A 20,465-nucleotide genomic window follows, 5' to 3' on the forward strand; every position below is an offset into this window, starting at 1 on the left:
TACTGAGTCATTTAGACTACTGTAATGGTCTTCTTGCTGGTTGTAAAGAGCAAAGCATCAGAAAACTTCAAACTGCCCAGAACACTGCAGCCAGACTTATATTTGGAAGAACAAAATATGAAAGTGCCAGGCCCCTAACAGAAAATCTACACTGGCTTCCCCTTAAACAATGTATAACTTTCAAAATATGCACTTTGGTGCATAAAATAATTCACGGTGATGCTCCAACCTACATGTTAGACCTTATTGACCTGCCACCCAGGAATGCTAAGAGATCGCCCCGCACATTCCTAAATCTTCACTTCCCCACTTGTAAAGGTCTAAAATATAGATTAACACATGCATCCAGCTTTTTCATACTTAAGTTCACAAATGTGGAATGCTCTACCATTGAACCTGAAAATAATCCACAACCTAACTAATTTCCGTAAGGCACTAAAGACACAACTCTTTAATATGGCATACCATAATAACTTATAATTAATTGGTACTGTATTTCACCAACATTTACTTAACATCAGATTTACTCTCTTCCTACACAGTATTACTTAATTTTATTATGCAATCCATGTTCAATATGTGATTCCATTTGTTTATTTTTATACCTTGGGTATATTTTCTTCCTTTCTATTCGACTGTTATTTAATACTCATGTTCCATTTATATTACCAATTGTACATGTATTCTGAAATGACACAAGTCATGTCGGAAAAATTGTAAGCCACATTGAGCCTGCAAATAGGTGGGAAAATGTGGGATACAAATGTAACAAATAAATAAAATAAAAAATGGTGTGTAGGGAACAAACAAACTGGCCAAGAAGAGAGATATACCAGAGGAGAAAATCTGATGTTATAATCTAGAGCTTCAATGAAACCCTAAAAGAAATAGGTAGCCAGTGCTGTTCCCTCATAAGGGGGGGGGGGGGGGGGGGGGTAACATGGCTGAATTTCCCTGAGTAACTTGACTGCTGTATTTTGTATCAGTTGCAAACTCCGAATGTGTGCATATTTCAAATTTTTGTAGAATCTATTACATTAATCTAAGCTGCTAATCACTAAAGCATGAATAAGGACACACAGAGGGGCATAATCGAACGCGAACGCCCATCTCCATGGGCGTCTATGTCCGAGAACGGGTACATGAAGGGGCGGGACAGACCGTATTTTCAAAAAAAATGGGTGTCCATCTTTTTTTTTCGGTAATACGGTTTGTGCCCGGCAAATGCATCGGATTTGTGCGGATTTGAGCTGGGCGGTTTCGTTTTCCAGCGATAATGGAAACCGAAGGTGCCCAGCTCAAAAACGAACAAATCCAAGGCATTGGGTCGTGGGAGGGGCCAGGATTCGTATTGCATTGGTCCCCCTCACATGCCAGGACACCAACCAGGCACCCTAGGGGGCACTTATAAAAAGTAAAAACAAAAATTAAATACCTCCCAAGTCCATAGCTCCCACCCCTTGGGTGCTGAGCCCCTCAAATCCCCCCCAAAATCCACAACTCTACACCATTACTATAGCCCTTATGGCTGAAGGGGGGCACCTATATGTGGGTATAGTGGGTTTTGGGGGTAGTTTGGAGGGCTCCCATTTACCAGCACAAGTGTAACAGGTAGGGGGGGATGGGCCTGGGTCCACCTGCCTGAAGTGCACTGCACCCACTAACAACTGCTCCAGGGACCTGCATACTGCTGTGATGGAGCTGGGTATGGCATTTGAGGGTGGCATACAGGCTGGAAAAAAAAAGTTCTTAAAGTTTGTTATTTTATGGTGGGAGGGGGTTAGTGACCACTGGGGGAGTCAGGGGTGATCATCCCTGATTCCCTCCGGTGGTCATGTGGTCATTTAGGGTACTTGTTCGAGAGAAAAAAAGGGTCCAAAAAATGACCCAAATTCACGGTAAAAACGCCTTTCTTTTTTCGATTATCGGCCAAGGGCGCCCAGCTCTCCTCAGCCGATAACCACGCCCCAGTCCCACCTTCACCACGCCTCCGACATGCCCCCATCAACTTTGCCCGTTTCCGCAACAGATTGCAGTTGAAGACGCCCAAAATAGACTTTCGATTATACCGATTTGGGCGCCCACGGGAGAAAGGCACCCATCTCCCGATTTGGGTCGAAATCTGTGCGCCCATCACTTTCGAAAATAAGGCAAACAGTGTTTCAGTGTCCAGAATTGTACAGGATGAGTGAATTAGTTTTAATGTGACTCAGACTACACCCAATAATTTAGTGGCTTCCTTTACACAGACTAGTGACCCTTTGCCGCATTGAGTCCTCAATGTTCCCAGCATTAAAGCGCAGGAAGGCTTTGTGCAGGATTATCATGGCTTAAGTATAAGATTTTGTGGGCGCAGGATGTAGAAAGAGAATTTGCATAGCAGCTGACTCTACACAAAGGTTTTCGGCACCCACAATATTTAAAACCACAGAAATTAGGTTAATTAGCTAAAACGCAGCAATGCAGAGAAGAGCACAGAAGACTGACAAGCTGAGTGTGATGACGATCCCCCCACTTGTTCCTGATCATCATAGCTCCATAAGCAAACTGGCTGCTGTGATCTCTAGCAAGCACCATGAAAGTGCCTCTAGAGATTGCATCAGCCATGTTGCCTATGGAGCTGTGATGGCCAGAAGCAGGGGAGGGGAGAATCCAGACTCTTGGAGATAGATCCACTCTCCTCCTGTTTGAGTTTAGAGCTGATTCTCTTTTGCTCTCAGATTTAAGTGGCATATCTGGCACTGGAGTGCTCTCTCACCACCTGCTAACAACTGCTGTTTCTCCCTTCCCCCCACTCTGTGTTTAAACTTTGTGGGTGTGGCAGCTAGCTCTGCTGGAGATAAACAGACACCCTTTGAGCAAATAAATCAGTGAGAATCCAGACTCTTGGAGATAGATCCACTCTCCTCCTGTATGAGTTTAACCCACCCCTTGATTGACACTTCCAATATAGCCACCCTAACAAGCACTAATTATCACTTCTAAATCCACCCTATTATATTCTAAAGCAATCCATTCATTTTCCCATTATATCCCAGCTTCTACTCTTCACTCCATCTCTATTCCACAATTTCACCTCTTCATAACACCTGTTCCTGTGCTCCAACATTCTAGTTCATCAACCTCATCTCTTCCACTGCTCTCTATGACCATGACTCCAGTGCACACTCTCTTCCTAACGCTGTCCCTTCCCAACTTGCTTCTTAGCCCGAAAACACTCCACGCTGCTGTAACATTTTACCCTCCCCCATCCCTCTCCACCTCACCATCTCTCCTATCCCCGTCCTTCTTCCTAGCTCTCAACCTCCAACATTTCCTTCCGGCCATTGACCCTTCCCCTTTCTTTTTAACCACATCCCGACTTCATCGCCTTCGTCGCCCAGCCTCCCCTACCCTCCTCCGCACTCTCTTACTCCTCCTCCTCCTATCCGCTGGTGATGTCAATCCCAATCCAGGTCCCCCTCACTTATCCTCACCCTCTCCTTGCAGACCATTCCGGAATCTCTCAAATCTTATCTCCATTCCCCTCCTCTCCCCCTCTTCCCTTCCCTTCTCATGTGCCCTCTGGAACACCCACTCTGTCTGCAACAAACTATCATTTACCCACGACCTCTTCATCTCCCGCTCCTTCCATCTGCTCGCCCTAACTGAAACCTGGCTCCCCCCTGACGACTCTGCCTCAGTTGCTGCCCTATGCCACGGAGGTCATCTCTTCTCTCACACTCCTCGCTCTGCTGGCCATGGTGGTGGCGTCGGATTCCTACTTTCACCCTCCTGCAAATTTCAACCTCATCTCCCACCTCAATCTCACTGTTTTTCCTCCTTTGAAGTCCACTCCATCCGCCTATTCGCTCCTCTGCCTCTCCGAGTAGCTGTCATCTATCGACCCCCTGATAAGTCTCTTTCCTCCTTTCTCACTGATTTTGATGCCTGGCTTTCATTCTTCCATGAGCCTTCATCTCCCTCCCTCATTCTTGGTGACTTCAACATTCATGTCGATGACCCCTCTGACTCTTATGCCTCTCAATTTCTCGCTTTAATATCATCCTAAAATCTTCAACTGTGCTCCACTACCTCCACTCACCAGAATGGCCACTCGCCCTCTAGTTTCTGTGCCTCACCTCTTCCCCTCTCTGATCACCATCTTTTAACTTTCACTCTTAAACACCCTCCTCCCCAGTCTCGTCCGATTCTGACCAATACATTTAGAAATTTTCAAGCTGTTAACCCTTCTACTCTGTCCTCCAATGTCTCAAATCTCTTTTCTGACGCTATGTCATCTGAGTCTGTCAATGAGGTTGTCTCTTCCTACAATGCTATTCTCTCTTCTGCTCTGATCACCATTGCGCCTCCCGTGTCTCGTCCTATCAGGCGAGCCAAACCCCAGCCGTGGCTGACCACTGACATCCGCTATTTACGTTCCTGTACCCGCGCTGCCGAACGCCTCTGGCTGAAATCCCGTACCCTTGCCGACTTCGTTCATTTCAAATTCATGCTAACCTCCTTCCGATCTGCCCTTTCACTTGCCAAACAGGACTACTACATCCGGCTGACCAACTCTCTTGGCTCTAACCCTTGCCTTCTCTTTGCCACGCTGAACTCCCTCCTTAAAGTGCCTTCACCCCCTACTCCCCCTTCGCTTTCTCCTCAAACTCTAGCCAATTACTTTCATGACAAGGTTCAAAAGATTAACCTTGAATTCTCAATCAAACCACCTTCACCCTCCAACCCCTCCCTCCTTTTCCACCTTCTCTGATGTCACTGAGGAAACTGCACATCTTCTTTCCACGTCCAAACGTACCACCTGCCCCTCTGATCCCATTCCCACTCACCTACTTAACGCTATCTCCCCCACTGTCATCCCTTTTATCCGTCATATCCTCAATCTTTCGCTTTCTACTGCAATTGTTCCTGATGCCTTCAAACATGCTGTAGTCACACCGCTCCATAAAAAACCTTCACTGGACCCTACCTGTCCCACTAGCTATCGGCCCATCTCCCTCCTCCCTTTCCTCTCCAAGATACTTGAACGTGCTGTTCACCGCCACTGCCTCGACTTCCTTTCATCTCGAGCTATTCTTGACCCGCTCCAATCTGGCTTTCGCTCTCTTCACTCGACTGAAACAGCACTTGCCAAAGTCTCCAATGACCTGTTACTGGCCAAATCTAAAGGTCTCTACTCTATTCTCATCCTCCTCGACCTATCTGCTGCTTTTGATACTGTTGATCACACCTTACTCCTTGATACATTATCCTCTCTTGGATTCCGGGGCCCTGTTCTTTCCTGGTTCTCTTCCTATCTCTCCCAACGTACTCTTAGCGTATTCTCTGGTGGTTCCTCCTCCACATCTATCCCGCTAACAGTCGGTGTACCCCAAGGATCTGTCCTAGGACCTCTCCTCTTCTCCATCTATACCTCTTCCCTTGGTGCTCTGATCTCATCTCATGGCTTTCAATACCACCTTTAAGCTGATGATGCCCAGATCTACCTCTCCGCACTGGATAGCTCAGCTGAAATCCAGACCAAAGTATCGGCCTGCCTGTCTGACATCGCTGCCTGGATGTCTCGCCGCCACCTGAAACTAAACATGACCAAAACCGAGCTTCTCCTCTTTCCCCCTAAACCTGCCTCTCCTCTCCCCTCCCCCCGTTCTCTATTTCGGTAGATAACACTCTCATCCTCCCTGTCCCGTCTGCATGCAACCTTGGAGTCATCTTTGACTCCGCTCTCTCCTTCTCTGCTCATATTCAGCAGATTGCCAAAACCTGTCGTTTCTTTCTCTATAATATTAACAAAATTCGCCCTTTCCTCTCCGAGGACGCTACCAAAACCCTTACCCACACCCTTATCACCTCTCGCCTAGACTACTGCAATTTGCTTCTCGCTGGTCTCCCGCTCAGCCATCTATCTCCTCTTCAATCTGTCCAAAACTCTGCTGCGCGTCTTATATTCCGCCAGAGTCGCTATACTCACGTTAGCCCTCTCCTCAAGTCGCTTCACTGGCTCCCTATCCGCTTCCGCATATGGTTCAAACTTCTCCTTTTGACCTACAAGTGCATCCTCTCCGCAGCTCCTCAGTACCTTTCCGCTCTCATCTCTCCCTACACTCCTCCCCGTGAACTCCGTTCGCTGGGTAAATGTCTCCTGTCGTCCCCCTTCTCCCCCACTGCTAACTCCCGGCTCCGTTCCTTCTATCTCGCTGCTCCCTATGCCTGGAATAGACTCCCTGAGCCAGTACGTCAGGCTCAGTCTCTGGCTGTCTTCAAGTCTAGGCTTAAAGCCCACCTCTTTGCTACTGCTTTTGATTCCTAACCATGACTCTCTTACTCAACACCCTATCACCCCTACCACTGCAATTTCCCCACCCCTAGCTGTCTGTTCGTCTGTCCAATTTAGATTGTAAGCTCTGTTGAGCAGGAACTGTCTTTTCATGTTCATTTGTACAGCGCTGCGTAAGTCTAGTAGCGCTATAGAAATGTTTAATAGTAGTAGTAGGAGAACCTCCTTCTCCAATGACCCCTCTGAATGTTAGGGGTAGGCATGGGGGAGGGGAAGAACTTACAGGGTGTGATGGGACCCATATTGGGGGTTGAGGGGGATCAGATCATGAGATGGGCCTTTGCTCTAGGAGACGGGGTTCAGATTGGAGGGGGACCTCTGACTTTGGGAAGAGGGAGCAGATCAGGAGGGTACTTTGCTTTTGAGGAGAGGGAGCAGAATCAAGGGGGGGGGGGAGGGAAGTAAAATGATTCAGGGGAACCTAACCAGAAACACTTATCAGCCAGGACCTGTTTATGAATCTGGTTGTATTTCACTGAATATGCAGGACTAATTTACCCAGCGATGGTCAGCGTTGAAATAAATGCTGACTGCTGCAAGCATACTGACCAGGGAGACTTTTCTTTTTCCCTGCACATGAAGAGAGGGGGAAGCAAGCATACCCAGAAGACAAAAAGGCCAGGCCTAATGAGAAAAAAAAAGACACATGGCAGGAGCTGAAACAGACCTAGGCAGAACTCTCCTAGAGTGGAGGGAAGGGTCACATGCAGAGCTATGATGAGTCACTGGGTTTTTGTATGGTTTTGTAGCAATGTTATCAGTCTTTAATCTTCGGTTTCATTTGTTTTGGTAATGTTATTTATTTTTTGTTTATGTGTTTGATTTTATGAGTGTACAATTATAATCTGCCCTGGATAAGGCAAAATATAAATTATAAACAATAAAATGAGAATTATAACTAGCAGGAAGTGCAATTTGTATGCTGGAACCCAAAATGCAAAACAATGCAAAGCACACACATTGTGAGGACAGAATACTCCGTCTTCCCTCCTGCTCTCCAGAACTGGCCTTCCAGTACCTTCTTTGACTTCTCTGGCTCCTTTCTCTTTAATGCTTCTCTGCAGGATGTAGTGGTGGACTGGCTTCCTGTTCCAGCTGACACCAGGGCTAGTGCAGCAGCCTCTCCCGCTATGCCACTGCCTCCCACTCCCTGCTTCTCCAGGTACAGTGGCTGTGTTAGCCAGAGAAATTCTTCCCTTCCAGTAAGGTATAACAGCTGGGGAAGCAGGAGCCAAAGATAAGAAATTCAAACTGGGGAGGTTGTGGATTCATATATGAGAAAGTTTTGTGATAAATGTGTTCAGCTATGTGGGATGTATGTAAAGAAAAAAGTTAATAAAAAGAATTATAAAAAAAAAAAAAGAAATTCAAACTGGGCTGGGTATTTATAACAGCACAATTTCCCTCCAAGAGGTGTCTCCTCCTACCATTATCTGTCATTGGTCAGGAGAGTCAGCCCCTTGTTCCAGAAGCTGTGGGAGTATGGAAAAGTACAATACTTTAATGGAGTAGAACTCCAGGATCTGTACAGACTTAACAAGATCTGTGTGTGGTGGCAGATCAGCATGTAACAGCAGTTTGTGACTGGAGATAAAATGTGCTAATAAGAAGGTCATGGCCTATTCCATGTGTCTATTAATGTCATCTCTGAGGCCTTGATAGATGGGATAAACCAATAAAAGACAGCTCAACCTCCATCTTAAACATCCACATAACAATATATTTTATAATTGAAATTCTGACAGTTGTCCCATTGGAAGAGGATGGTAGACAGGAGGAATATCAGGAAAGTTTTGTTCACAGAGAGGGTGGTGGATGCCTGGAATGCCCTCCCAAAGCAGGTGGTGGAGCAAAAATGGTGACAGAATTCAAAAAGGTGTGGGATGAACACAGAGGATCTCTAATTAGCAAATGAATGGTATTTTTGTTTAAAACCCAAAACTTAAATGGCTGCATGTGTGTGGATGTGTCAAGTGGCGCTTAGTTGACGACTCTGGCAGTGAAGAACGAAGGCCGGTGCCAGGCAGACTTGTACGGTCTGTGTCCCATTTTAGGATGGGCTGGAGAGGGCTTTGACAGAAACTCCGGTAATTGGAACGCGAGTACAGTGCTGAGCAGACTTTTACGGTCTGTGTCCCACAAATGACAAGATGGATTTGGATAGACTGGAGTGGACGTTGATGGCAAATCCAGTAGTTGGAACATAGGGACAGTGCCAGATGGACTTCTACGGTTGATGTCCCAGAAATGCCAAAGAAAGACAATTCCCAAGTATTTTTATATCACATTCATTGCTGGTTTAATCATGAATTGATAATGAGTGTGACTGCTGGGCAGACTGGATGGACCGTTCAGGTCTTTATCTCCCATCATTTACTACAATACTATGTTACATCACAGGGTAATAACACTGTCCTGATTTTGGGGAGTGATGAGGTTGTGGCTCCAGGTTATTCCAGGTCTCCTGCACTGTGGACCATGGTCCTGCTTTAGCTCTTTTTGAGGACCTAGTTCAGGGCATTTCTCATATTTGGAAAAAGGGATAAAAAGCTATCGTGTACACTCTCTTCTGCTGATAAACACATGACACAGCATCTAACACTGAGCTCAGAAAGCAGGGGGTGAGTTGGGTAGAGGGGGGATCTATTTACAGAGTAATTAAGTGTCAGAAGTACTGCTTCTGAGTGAAACTTTAGGGTGCCATAGAAGCACCACTTTCTCTGGAAACTCCTTCCCTTGGTTAACAGTGCCATGCTGGATTTACATATTTCCATAGAGTAGCAGGGAGGATGTTGACTGGTTTTTTTTTTTTTAATTCAGTATAGTTATATAGTAGATTTTCTTGTGTTACAGCAGGGAAGAGACACATGACACTCTTTCCATAGAGTTTCCCAGTGTATCCATGCATTACGTTTCCATTTGTAATCATATGGTCTCCCCTTCCGGATATTTAATGGTGCATTAAGAGACTGTTTCACTCTGAAGCTTTTTCCTTCTTTAGGTTAGTTACATATTTATGGCCTGCTCCCGTCTGTGGATTCTCTGATGTCGAACTAGTTGTGAATCATTGTTGAAACTTTTCTCACACTCTGTACATTTGAAAGGTCTTTGCCCCTGGTGTATCTTTTGATGTCGATGAAGATCAGAGTTGTTATTGAAGCCTTTCTCACACTCATTACATTTGTATGGTTTCTGCCCTGTGTGGATTCTTTGATGCCGAAGCAGATCCGAGTCATTACGGAAACTGCTCCTGCACTCCGTACATCTATATGGTCTTTCCCCAGTGTGGACTCTTTGATGGCGATGAAGATGGGAGCCGTCACGGAAACCCTTCTCACACACTTTGCATTTGTATGGTCTTTCCCCAGTGTGGATTCTCTGATGACGAAGAAGATGTGCATCACGACGGAAACTTTTCTCACACTCAGAGCATTTATATGGTCTCTCTCCACTGTGAATTCTCTGGTGCTGAATTAAGGCAGATCTGTAACAGAAGCTTTTCTCACAGACACTACATTTATGCGGTCTTTCCCCTGTGTGAATTTTCTGATGTCGGATGAGGTGGAAGTCACGGCGAAAGCTTTTCTTACACTGAAGACAAGTATATGGTCTCTCTGCTGAGTGGATTTTCTGATGCTGAACGAGAAGAGACTTGTAAGAGAAGCTTTTTTCACACACAGTACAAGTATGTGACCTTTCCTGGGGGTTAGTGTCTCCATATGTTTGTATTCCCTGAGGCTGCAGAAGATTCAAGTCGCAAGTGAAACTTGTACCACATTCTGCACTTTTGTAAAGTTTCTCTTCTACGAACTGAGTAACATGTAAGCTTTCTTCACTCTTAGGATATGTACATGGTCTCTTCCTACTGTGAGTTTTCCGATGCCGTATGAGATGTGTGGTTTGACGAAACCTTCTCCCACATTCAGGGCAAGGAAAGGGTCTTTCTCCAGTGTGGATTCTCTGATGTTTCATAAGCCCTCCCTTGTCATTGAACCTTTTCCCACATGCACTACAATGAAATGGTCTCTGATGTCTGTGGGTTCTCTGGTGCACTATTAAGCTTTTCTTGTGGCTGTAGCTTTTCCCACACTCAGAGCAAGAAAAGGGTCTCTCTGCTATATGGGCTCTGTGCAGCATTATGAAATCTTTCTTGGGACCATAACTTCTGTCATATTCAGCACTTACAGAAGACCCATCCCTGTGGTGGTTTCTCCAGGACCTGAGTGAATTTGAGAAACTGATCCATCTCTTCCAGTCCTTGTAGGTCTGAGGTCTTAATCTTCCGAAACATGTTCTCTGGTGCTTTAACAAGTTCGTCTTGAGAAAGAACATTTTACCACACTGATTACATACAAACAGTCTTTTTCCCTCATGGATTTTCTGGTGTTCCATATATTGTGATTTGTGAGCAAAACCTTTGCCACACTGTGCACACTGAAAAGGTCTTTCCCCAGCATGAATTCTCTGATGTTGAACAAACTCTAAGGTGGAGGAGAAGATTTCCTCACAGTCAGCACATTTATGCTGTCCCTCTACTGAATGGGCTCTGATATCATCCTTCAACATTAATGCGTCATTAATGTCTATGTAAGTCGTCTCTTCCTTGAGGATTCTTGTATTTCCTGGAAAGATCATTTCACTGTTATTACTTGTGTATGGTATCTCTGCTGTGAGGTCTGAAACAGTCTCTAAATTGGTTATCTCATCAGCAGTATGAGGGTATGGTCTCTCTTCTGTGTAGGGTGTTTTGCTCTGTGGGAAGGTTACTTCACTATCAGTACACATATATGGGCTCTCTCCACTGAAGGCTAGTATGTTCTGTGAATGTTTGTTCTCACTCTCAGAACACATAGAGGGTTTCTCTTCTGTGTCAGTTTTCAGGTAATGTGGAAAACCTATTTCACTAAACACATATGGTTCTTCCTCCCCCAGAAAGTAGTCTTGACCATCATTAAATGTATAGGAACTAGCAACCATCTCCATGAAAGCTTCCTCGCCATATAAAGATTCATAAAGTTTTTCTCTCACGTGAATTTTCTCATGTCGAATCCGATGGTAGTTTTGACTGAAGCGTTTCCCACATTCAGTACATTTGTATGGTCTTTCCCCACTGTGTGTTCTCCGATGACGACCAAGATGCCAATACTGGCTAAAACTTTTGCCACAATGTTCACATTTGTAGGGTTTCTCTCCAGTGTGCATTCTGCGATGCCGTATGAGATTTGAATCGGAGCAGAAGCTTTTACCACATATAGAACATTGATACTGCCCCTCCCCAGTAGGAGTTTTCACATTCTCCAAGGATGTTAAGGATGTTCCTGCACTCTGAGAAGGTGTCTGGGATCTTGCTCCAGTAAACTGTGAAAAAGGTTTCACACTATCAGCACTTACGTAAGGTGCTTCTTCTGGATGAGTTCCAGTGTTCTCTTGCAACATTTTCTCACCATCAGTACACAAATATTGTTTTTCTTCTGTGGTTACTGGGAAAGACTGTACATTGTCAGGACATGTATATAGTGTCTCTTCTGTGACGCCTGGAAAGGAATTCTCACTGTTTTCATATGTGTATTGTCTTTCTCCTGTGTTCTCTAGAAAGGCCTTTACGCTGTCAGGATATAGATCTGGTTTTACTTCTGTGTACTCTAGAAATGGTTTCTCACTATCAGGGCATGGATACAGTATCTCTTCTGTGATCCTTAGAATGGATATCTCACTATCAATACAGGGATACAGTCTTTCTTCTGTATTCCTTGGGAAGAGTTTCTCATTATCAGTACACATGTATGTGCTCATTCTTGTGTACTCGGGGAAGGATTGCTCATTCTCAATTGAAGGATATGGGTTCTCCCCTGCACTCCCTGGAAAACGTATCTCACTATCAGTAACTGTATATGGATTCTCTTCTTTATACTCTGGGAAATGTTTCTCACTGTCAGGACACAGATATGGTCTCTCTCCTATGTACTCCAGGAAGGGTAGGTGACTGTGAGTCCATGGATAAAGTCTTTCCTCTATATTCCCTGGGAAGGGTTTCTCATTATCAGCCCATGGATATGGTCTCCCTCCTGTGTTCCCTGAGAAGGGCGTCTCGTTATTAGTCCCTGGATAAGGTATGTGATCTATGTTCCTTGAGAAGGTATTCTCACCGTCAGGATACTTATGGAGTTTCTTTCTCGTGTGAATTTGCTCATGTCGAAGCCGATGGTAGTCCTGGCTGAAGCCTTTCCCACATTCAGTACACTTGTACGGTCTTTCCCCACTGTGAATTCTCTGATGTCGGACAAGATGCGAATCACAGCGGAAGCTTTTTCCACATTCAGTGCATTTATACGTTCTCGCTATGCTATGACGCCGGTGGGCAGTTGGGTCTGACGTGGAATTAAAACATTTTGCATAGTCTTTGTTTTTACAGAACTCCTCTCCCTCAGGGCATGGACCCTGATGTGTCATGTGACTGGTGTTAAGTGTGCTTCCCACCCCATCCTCAACGCATGTGTGTGATCTTTCCTTCATGTGGCTTTTCTGATGCCACAGGAGATGTGACTGGCGGAGGAAGCTTTTTCCACATTCACTACAGGTATATCGTATTTTCACTGTATGGATTTTCCGATGTTTAAAAAGTTGACATTTATAAGTGAAACACTTCTCACATTCAGCACACTTGTAGGGTTTCTCTTTGCAGTGAGTACGCTGATGTCTGTGCAGGTTAGAAAGATCACGGAAACTTTTCTCGCACTCTGTACATTTGTATGGCTTATAATCAGAATGGATAGTTAGATGCCGATAAAGATGCGAGTCAATTCTAAAAGATTTTCCACATTCAGCACATTTATATGGCCTTTCTCCGGTGTGAATTGTTTGATGTCGCGTAAGATGCGAGTACTGAGAAAAGCGCTTCTCGCATACAGTACAGAAATATGGTCTGTCCTTGCTGTGGATTTTCTGATGCCTAAACAGATGCCAGTCACAGCTGAAGCTTTTCTCACACTGAGTGCATTTATACGGTCTCTTCTTAGTCCGCGTTTTTTTCCTCTCACTCTTTCTACGTGAATATGGTTTCTCACCTGTGTTTCCTGAAAAGATTTTCTCACTTTCAGGACATATATATGTTATCTCTTCTTTGCTGTCTGGAAACGGATTCTCACTATCAGGACATTTGGACGGTCTCTCTCCTGTCATATCTCCAAGAGCGCTTATGCTTCTTGGAGTGCTGATATTCCCATCCCAGAGAGGGGAGTTTGTGGCAGTGCTTCCTATGGAATTTCTTCGCTGTTTGCATGCACTTCTGCTGTGATTCCCTTGTTCGATAGTGTAGTAAACACCTCCATCCTCCTCCGGTTCCATCCCTAGATGATCCAGATGTTTGCTGCCATCTCCTTTCAGGGATTCGTCACCTGCTGGGTAGGAAAGAGCAGGTCAGAACACCTCACCCTGACATTGTACTTCATTCTCGTCTCCACTTCAGGGGAGGCTTTATCTGGAGACTCCAGATGGATAGAAGCAGAAACTGCGGGACCAATAATCAAAGCGATTTAAGCAGGCAGGAGCCTCTCCTGCCCACTTAAATTGCTTCCTGCTGCTTAACTGGGAACATTCAGCAGCACTTAACTGGAGAGTACCGTTGAATATCCCCAGACTGGCCAACTAGAAAGTGGGCAGGTCCAGGATAGTGCTGGAGGCAGCAAAGGATAGAAACCCGGGATTATGCGGGTGCTGCCAATATTCAGTGCCCGGAACCCTCACAGCTAAGCAGCTTAATTTAGAACAGCTCAAACTCTGTCCTAAATAAGGTTGTTTAGCTATGCGGTGCCAGCAATGAATTTCAGACCAGCACCTGTATAACTTTCTTTTTATTTTTTTAAATTCGCCCAAGCCCCTTCTCGACAATGCCCCCTCCTCTTCTCACCCCTCCCCAAGCCCACAGAAAAAGGTCCCCCTCAGAACCCCCCAACCATCCAGGATGCCCCCCCATCCTACCTGTATAACTTGTGGTCCAGCGCTGGTCTTTGGGGGCAAGAGTGCAGCTCCCTCGCTCCTCCCCTTCTGGTGCCGGTCTAAAATGGCTGCTGTGATCTCTCATGGTGTGCACAAGCTGCTGCAAGAGGTCACGGAAGCCATTTTAGACTGGCGCCGCAAGGGGCAGAAGCAAGGGGGCTGCACTCCTATCCCACTGCTGGACCACCAGGTATATAGGTAGGACTGGGAAGACCTACCTGGAAGGTTGAAGGGTGGGGGGGGGGGGGGCTTTGTTCTGTTGGCTTGAGGAGGGGGTGGGGTGGAGGGGGCATTGTCAGGGGAGGACAGGAGGGCACTTGAGGGAAATTTTAATAAGTACAAAAAAAGTGTTATGCAGGTCCTGGCCCAATATTCAGCCAGGGCCACATCTTATGTGGCTCAGCTGAATATTGACCGGACCCGCATAAGCTCTGGATGGCCAGGCTGCCCAAAATTATTCCCCAGTATTCAATGCTGGTGCCCAGACATGGCCTGGCACTGAATATCGGAGGATAATTTAGCTGGTGACGATCAGCATTTTAAAAACAGCTGACTACCGCCGGCTGAATATTTGGGGGCGAGAGGGGCATTTCTAGAGGTGTTCTCTGTACGCAGCGTACATATCACATTATATTCATGTTACACATCAATGACTTGTGTATTACAGAGGAGATTATACAGAACACCTTTCCTTAATCATTTTTGTCTCTGAAATTCAGCTCCTCAGAGGACAGAGAGAATCAAGGACAAGAAGAAGGAGAACAGTGGCCTAGTGATTACATAAATAGGCTAGAAATCACAGAAACTAGGGTTCAAATCCTGCTCCTACCAGCCCACCTTGTGTCACTTTATCTCCCTTTGCCTCAGGTGCCCCTTGAAGACTATAAGCTTTATGGAAAATCAAAAAAATGTACCTAAAAATGCACAGTCCTATAACAGTGCTAAGTGGTATTATTATAGGAAGAACTGGGGACAGGAAGAAGGTAGCAGCTACACCAGCCATGTTTTAAGTTGCTCTAAACTGTGTCTTTCAAGGCTGTTCTCTGCTCCCTGGCCCCTCCCTACCCACGGCCTCAGTGCCCAGAGTCAGTTTATTGGCTTCTTATTAGCCTTACTGGGAGATTCTGTCTCTGGTCTGTGGTAGCGCACTGAAGGTGTGTTGGGGAGGGGGGCAGCTTGCACTTCTGCTGCTCATTTGAACCTATTCTGTGTTTCGGTGAAGTTTTTTTATATGTGTGTGTGTGTATAGTTTACACAGTGTACTGTGTGTATGTGTCCGGGACACGTGAGGGCATAACAGCTTTTGAGAAATGTCTGTGTTGGAGGCAGACAATGAAAGGTAGAGAAATTTTTCTCTCATTACTGAAACATTGCAAATAATAGCAGATAAAGACTATATGGCCTATCCAGTCTGTCCATCCATATGAACCACTAAGCTGCCATTTCGTCACCAAAGGATCACACAAGACTAACTGGTCATGTCAATCTGCCAGCAAGTGAAGATGGAGAGCACTAATGAGTTGTGCTTAGAGTACTGTGCAGCCTGACTCAGTCAGTATTCTCTATCTCCAGCAGGCAAATAGAAGCTCCAGTGCAGCTCTGTGACTATTCCTTTGGTGGCCACCTGGCCTTTCTTGGAAAGGTTCAGTTGAGTTTGGGGTTGAGGTTCTGAATATCTTAAGGTGTCAACCTTGTGGTGCCAGGTCCCTCCCTTCTCCCCAACCACCACTTCTCTGCTTCTATCCCTTCCACATCAGATTTTCTCTTGCCTCCCTGAAAAAATCAAACAAAAATCAAAGGGAGATTTTTGGCAAGGTTTTCTCTACCTTTCTGGGGAAGTTGGATCTTTGAAGTGCCTTTTAGCCAGCTAAATTTGTGAGTAATTTCTCCTTTCAACTTTTTGGCTGTTCTTGTAAAGTGCTGTTCCCAATGTGGGAGTCAGGGTACAGTGTTGGGGCAGTGTATTATCAGTGTAGAGTCCTCAGACAGTTGAATTCAGCCTCCTTCAAGTTCCATACAGGGCCCTAGTATGTCGTAAGATGAACTGACAACTGGTGGGGTTTTGTCGGCTTAGCTGCAGCAGCTGCAGTTTGTGATACTACCGTGGCCATCTTGTATTCCACTTCACTTGTTTCGTGTCTCATGTCGGCTATTTCTGAGCCCTTCCCTGCTCCTTTCGCAAGTATTTACCTCCTTCTGCAACAGGCATTTCTGTGGTAACGTTCATGAATATTTCTGAACCACTTCCCTCTCAAGATTCAGCACCTCTATAAAAAGGGCAAATGCTGTTAGAGAGGTTGATGTAATATCTCTTCCATCTCCTCATGAGTCAGAAGGGGAGCTGTCGGTTCGGTTCTCTCAGACCATTCTGCTTCTCAAGGGTTAGCTGAGGCAGAGGTTCCTGGTATAAAAGGAGTTGACCTACAGCAGCAAGGCTTTTTGCTTTTCCTTAAAGTCAACAAATCGCTCAAGCTCCAGCACTTCAGAATGGGGACTTTATGGTCTGTCATAGTCTTGGTCCAACTGGGAGACTTTCTATCCTCCTTTGGCTTGAAAGAGGCTTATTTTCTAGTTCAGCCTCCTCACAGGATGTTCCTCAAGTTCACAGTTCTGGGGGAACACTTTCAGTTCAAAGCCATGCCCTTTGGTCTCTCAACAGCACCAAGATCCTTTTCCAAGGTTAGGTTGGTGGTGGTAGCTGCTTTTCTTTGGAAGGTCATTCCAATTAATCCTTATCTAGATGATTGGCAGATTTGAGCCCCTTCCCATTAGGGCTCTTCCAGAGTTGTATTGTTTCTGACCCCTCTGGATTGGGTGGTGAACTACTCTAAGATTAACTCTGTATCTAGATTTTCTGGGAGTCAAGATCGATGCAAAAGAAGGGAAATTCTTTTTCCTCTAGCTCGTTGGTTGAAGTTTTGAACCCAAATTGTCTTTCTTCTTTCTCTCCCATGCCCCAGAGCTTGGAACTATGTACAGGTTTGGGGCTCATGGATGTCCTTCTATGTGCAAGATTCCTTATAAGGCCACTTCAGTCTTCACTGCTGAGCCACTGGACGCCAGTGTCGGCAGACCAATAAGTTTTGGCGCTCTGGACTCCTCAAGCCAGGATCAAGTTGAAGTGGTGGCTTCATCCCCCAAACATGCAAGCAACCTACCATTGTACACTCAAGATTGGTGTGTGGTGACTTCAGATGTCAACTTTCCTGACCCCCAAGGGGGCCTCTATTTTCATTAGACAGCGCAGGGGCACTAGTTTCTGGTGGAGGCCTTATGTTCAATTCACAGGTTACAGCTCAGGGCCATCAGGAGGGCTCTTCTTGCCTCTGCCCCTCTTCTTCAGGAGAGCCGGTATATACTACTACTACTACTTAACATTTCTAAAGCGCTACTAGGGTTACGCAGCGCTGTACAGTTTAACATGGAAGGACGGTCCCTGCTCGAAGAGCTTACAATCTAAAAAGACAAATGTACAATGTGTTTTCAGACATCGTATCTGCTGCTTGTTGCATCAACAGGCAACAGGGTTGCCAAGGCAGCTCACCTTCTCTTTCAGTGGGCAGAATACCGCATTCCCTTTCATCTAGCGTCTACTTTGCGGAAATTCTGAACAGGCAAGCAGACTACCTCGGCAGAGTTCCTCTAGACCCAAGGGAATGAGAGCTGTTAGTGAGGCTCTCAGTCTGATTATATCCCATTGGACCCTTCCTATTCTGGACCTCAGGGCTTTCAGGCTCAATGCATGGGTGAGCAAATTCTTCAGTCTGAAAACAGATGGGCTATCTAGGAAGAAATGCACTGATTCAAGCTTGGCCAACATTCAGACATATTTCTGTTTTTCCTCCTTGACCAATGATGGGCAACACTCTGTCACATAGCTCATCATCCAGGGACAGGTAATCTTAGTAGAAACAGACTGACCAAGGCGTTCTTGGTTTGTGGACCTCATTCGTCTGCAAATTGCACCTCCACTATGCCTACCCTTGCAAAGGGTCTCTTACATTAGAGTCCGATCCTCTTGGAGGATTCCTCACCATTTGGTCTTACACCCCAAGTTATTGCAATGTCACAACTGGGGAAGAAAATGTAGGCAGATGAGGTATTTGCAAGTTTGTGAAAGATCCTCCTCCATGGCACATGCAAGAGTTTAGAGTAGAGAGCTGCACGGTTTCCGTCCCCGCGGGAATCCCGCGGAACCCGCAGGATTCCCGCGGGGACAGAGGCAGTTCCTGCGGGGTTCCCGCGAGGATGGAACCAGTTCTGCGGGGTTCCCGCGGGGACGGAGGCAGTTCCTGCGGGGTTCCCGCGGGGATAGAACCAGTTCTGTGGGCTTCCCGTGGAAGTGTAAGCTGCACCTGCACCAGCCTCTCATCTACCGAATACCAATTTATTTGAGTGCTGTCTCCTCCTCCTCCTCCTCTTCTTCCTTGCTTTAACAGCATAAATGTGGAAAGTCTTCCATTAAGGAGGTGGTAGAGTCACAAATGATGACGGAATTCAAAAAGGCGTGGGATGAACACAGAGGATCTCTAATTAGAAAATGGAAGTTATATAAAAGCTAACCTTAAATGGCTGCATGTGTGTGGATATGTCAAGTGACACTTAGATGGTGACTCTGGCTGTGATGAACTAGAGCTGATACCTGGCAGACTTGTATGGTCTGTGTCTCATACATGGCAATCTGGTGTAGGATGGGCTGGAAAGGGCTTAGACAGCAACTTCAGTGGCTGGAACATGAGGACAGTGCTGGACAGACTTTTACGGTCTGTGTCCCACAAATGAGAACATGAATAGGCTGGAATGGCTTCGATGGCAACTCCAGCAGTTGGAACATAAGGATGGGGCCAGATAGACTTCTGTGGTCTTTGTTCCAGAAACACGAAAGAAAAACCATAATCAAGTATATAATATCACACTCGTTGATTTAATGATGAATTGATCATGAGTGTGACTATTGGGCAGAGTGGATGGACCATTCAGGTCTATTTGCTGTCACTTACTATGTTACTGTTAATCCTCTTTGCTCCCAGGCTGGTGCACAGACCTCAGCTCTGACACAGGCACGAGAATCAGATGTCACCTGACCTACTGGCGCGTGCATGTGGCGGCCTCTCAGCACACACTGCCAGTGAATCAGAGACAAATCTTACATGTGCGCACCACAGTGTTCCAACTTCCAACTTCCATTCCTTCCTTGCCTACAGTGCTGTGGCTCAAATCCAGAAAGGGAGCTGACTGGAACTTTCTTTTATGTACTATTAAATTCTTACGGGGATGGGTGGGGATGGGTTAAATTCTTGCGGGGATGGGTGGGGACGGGTTGGGATGGTTTAAATTTTTGCGGGGATGGGTAAGATTCCAGTGGAGATGGGTGGGGACGGGTAAGATTCCAGCAGGGACGGGCGGGGATGGGTAAGATTTCTGTCCCCGTGCAACTCTCTAGTTTAGAGAACCTTGCAGTCTGGTCTAAAGAGAGAAATATTTCTCTGGTCATGGCTCCCTTGCCTAAATATTTCATCATTCCTTCAAGAAGATTTTAATAAGGGATTGGTTCTTAATTCTCTCACAGTACAAGCTGCAACCTTAGTGTGTTATAGGGGCTGTATTTAATGAGTTTCGAGTACAGCACATCCTGATGTGGTCTGGTTTCTTAAGGGAGTTGCTCCTTTCCGTCCTCTTAGGAGGGTCTGTCCAGAATGGAATCTTAGCTTGGTTCTCAGAACTCTTCAAAGGCTTCCTTTGATCCTCTTGCTAAGGCCACTATCAAAGAACTTGCTTTGCAATGGTTTTTTATGGTCATCTTATCGTCTACAAGAGGAGCTTCAGAGACACAGGCTCTGTCTTGTAGAGATTCGTCTTGTGCTTCTCTAAGGCAGCAGTCTCTCTTAGGACAGTTCCTTTCTCTCTTCCTAAGCTAGTTTCCTCCTTTCATCGTAATCAGGCTGTATCTTTGCCTTCATTTTAAAGGGAAGTTTATGTCTCAGATTACTCTTCGCTACATCTCCTGGAGGTTACAAGGGTTCTCATGTGTTTCTTAGGATCTACCAGTGATTTTAGTTGCTCTGATCATCTTTTTGTCCTTTTTTCTGGCCCCAGGAAGGGTATGCATGCTTCCATGCCTATGGTTGCT

General features: G+C 45.8%; 1 protein-coding gene across 2 annotated transcripts in view; it reads right to left on the bottom strand.

Annotated features, from left to right (window-relative positions):
* Window positions 1-7,284: 7,284 nt before the first annotated feature.
* Window positions 7,285-20,465, bottom strand: part of LOC115463662 (zinc finger protein 850-like) — a 29,276-nt gene continuing 16,095 nt past the window's right edge. The window contains exon 5 of one of the 2 annotated variants that reach the window (XM_030194369.1): window positions 7,285-13,734. In XM_030194369.1, the coding sequence (XP_030050229.1) occupies window positions 9,347-13,734 (4,388 nt within the window). In that variant the 3' untranslated portion in view covers window positions 7,285-9,346. Of the gene's footprint in view, window positions 13,738-20,465 lie in introns of both variants that reach the window. The other variant, XM_030194368.1, reaches the window with a different exon arrangement.

This window comes from Microcaecilia unicolor, chromosome 2, assembly GCF_901765095.1.
Source record: "Microcaecilia unicolor chromosome 2, aMicUni1.1, whole genome shotgun sequence".
NCBI lineage: Eukaryota > Metazoa > Chordata > Amphibia > Gymnophiona > Siphonopidae > Microcaecilia > Microcaecilia unicolor.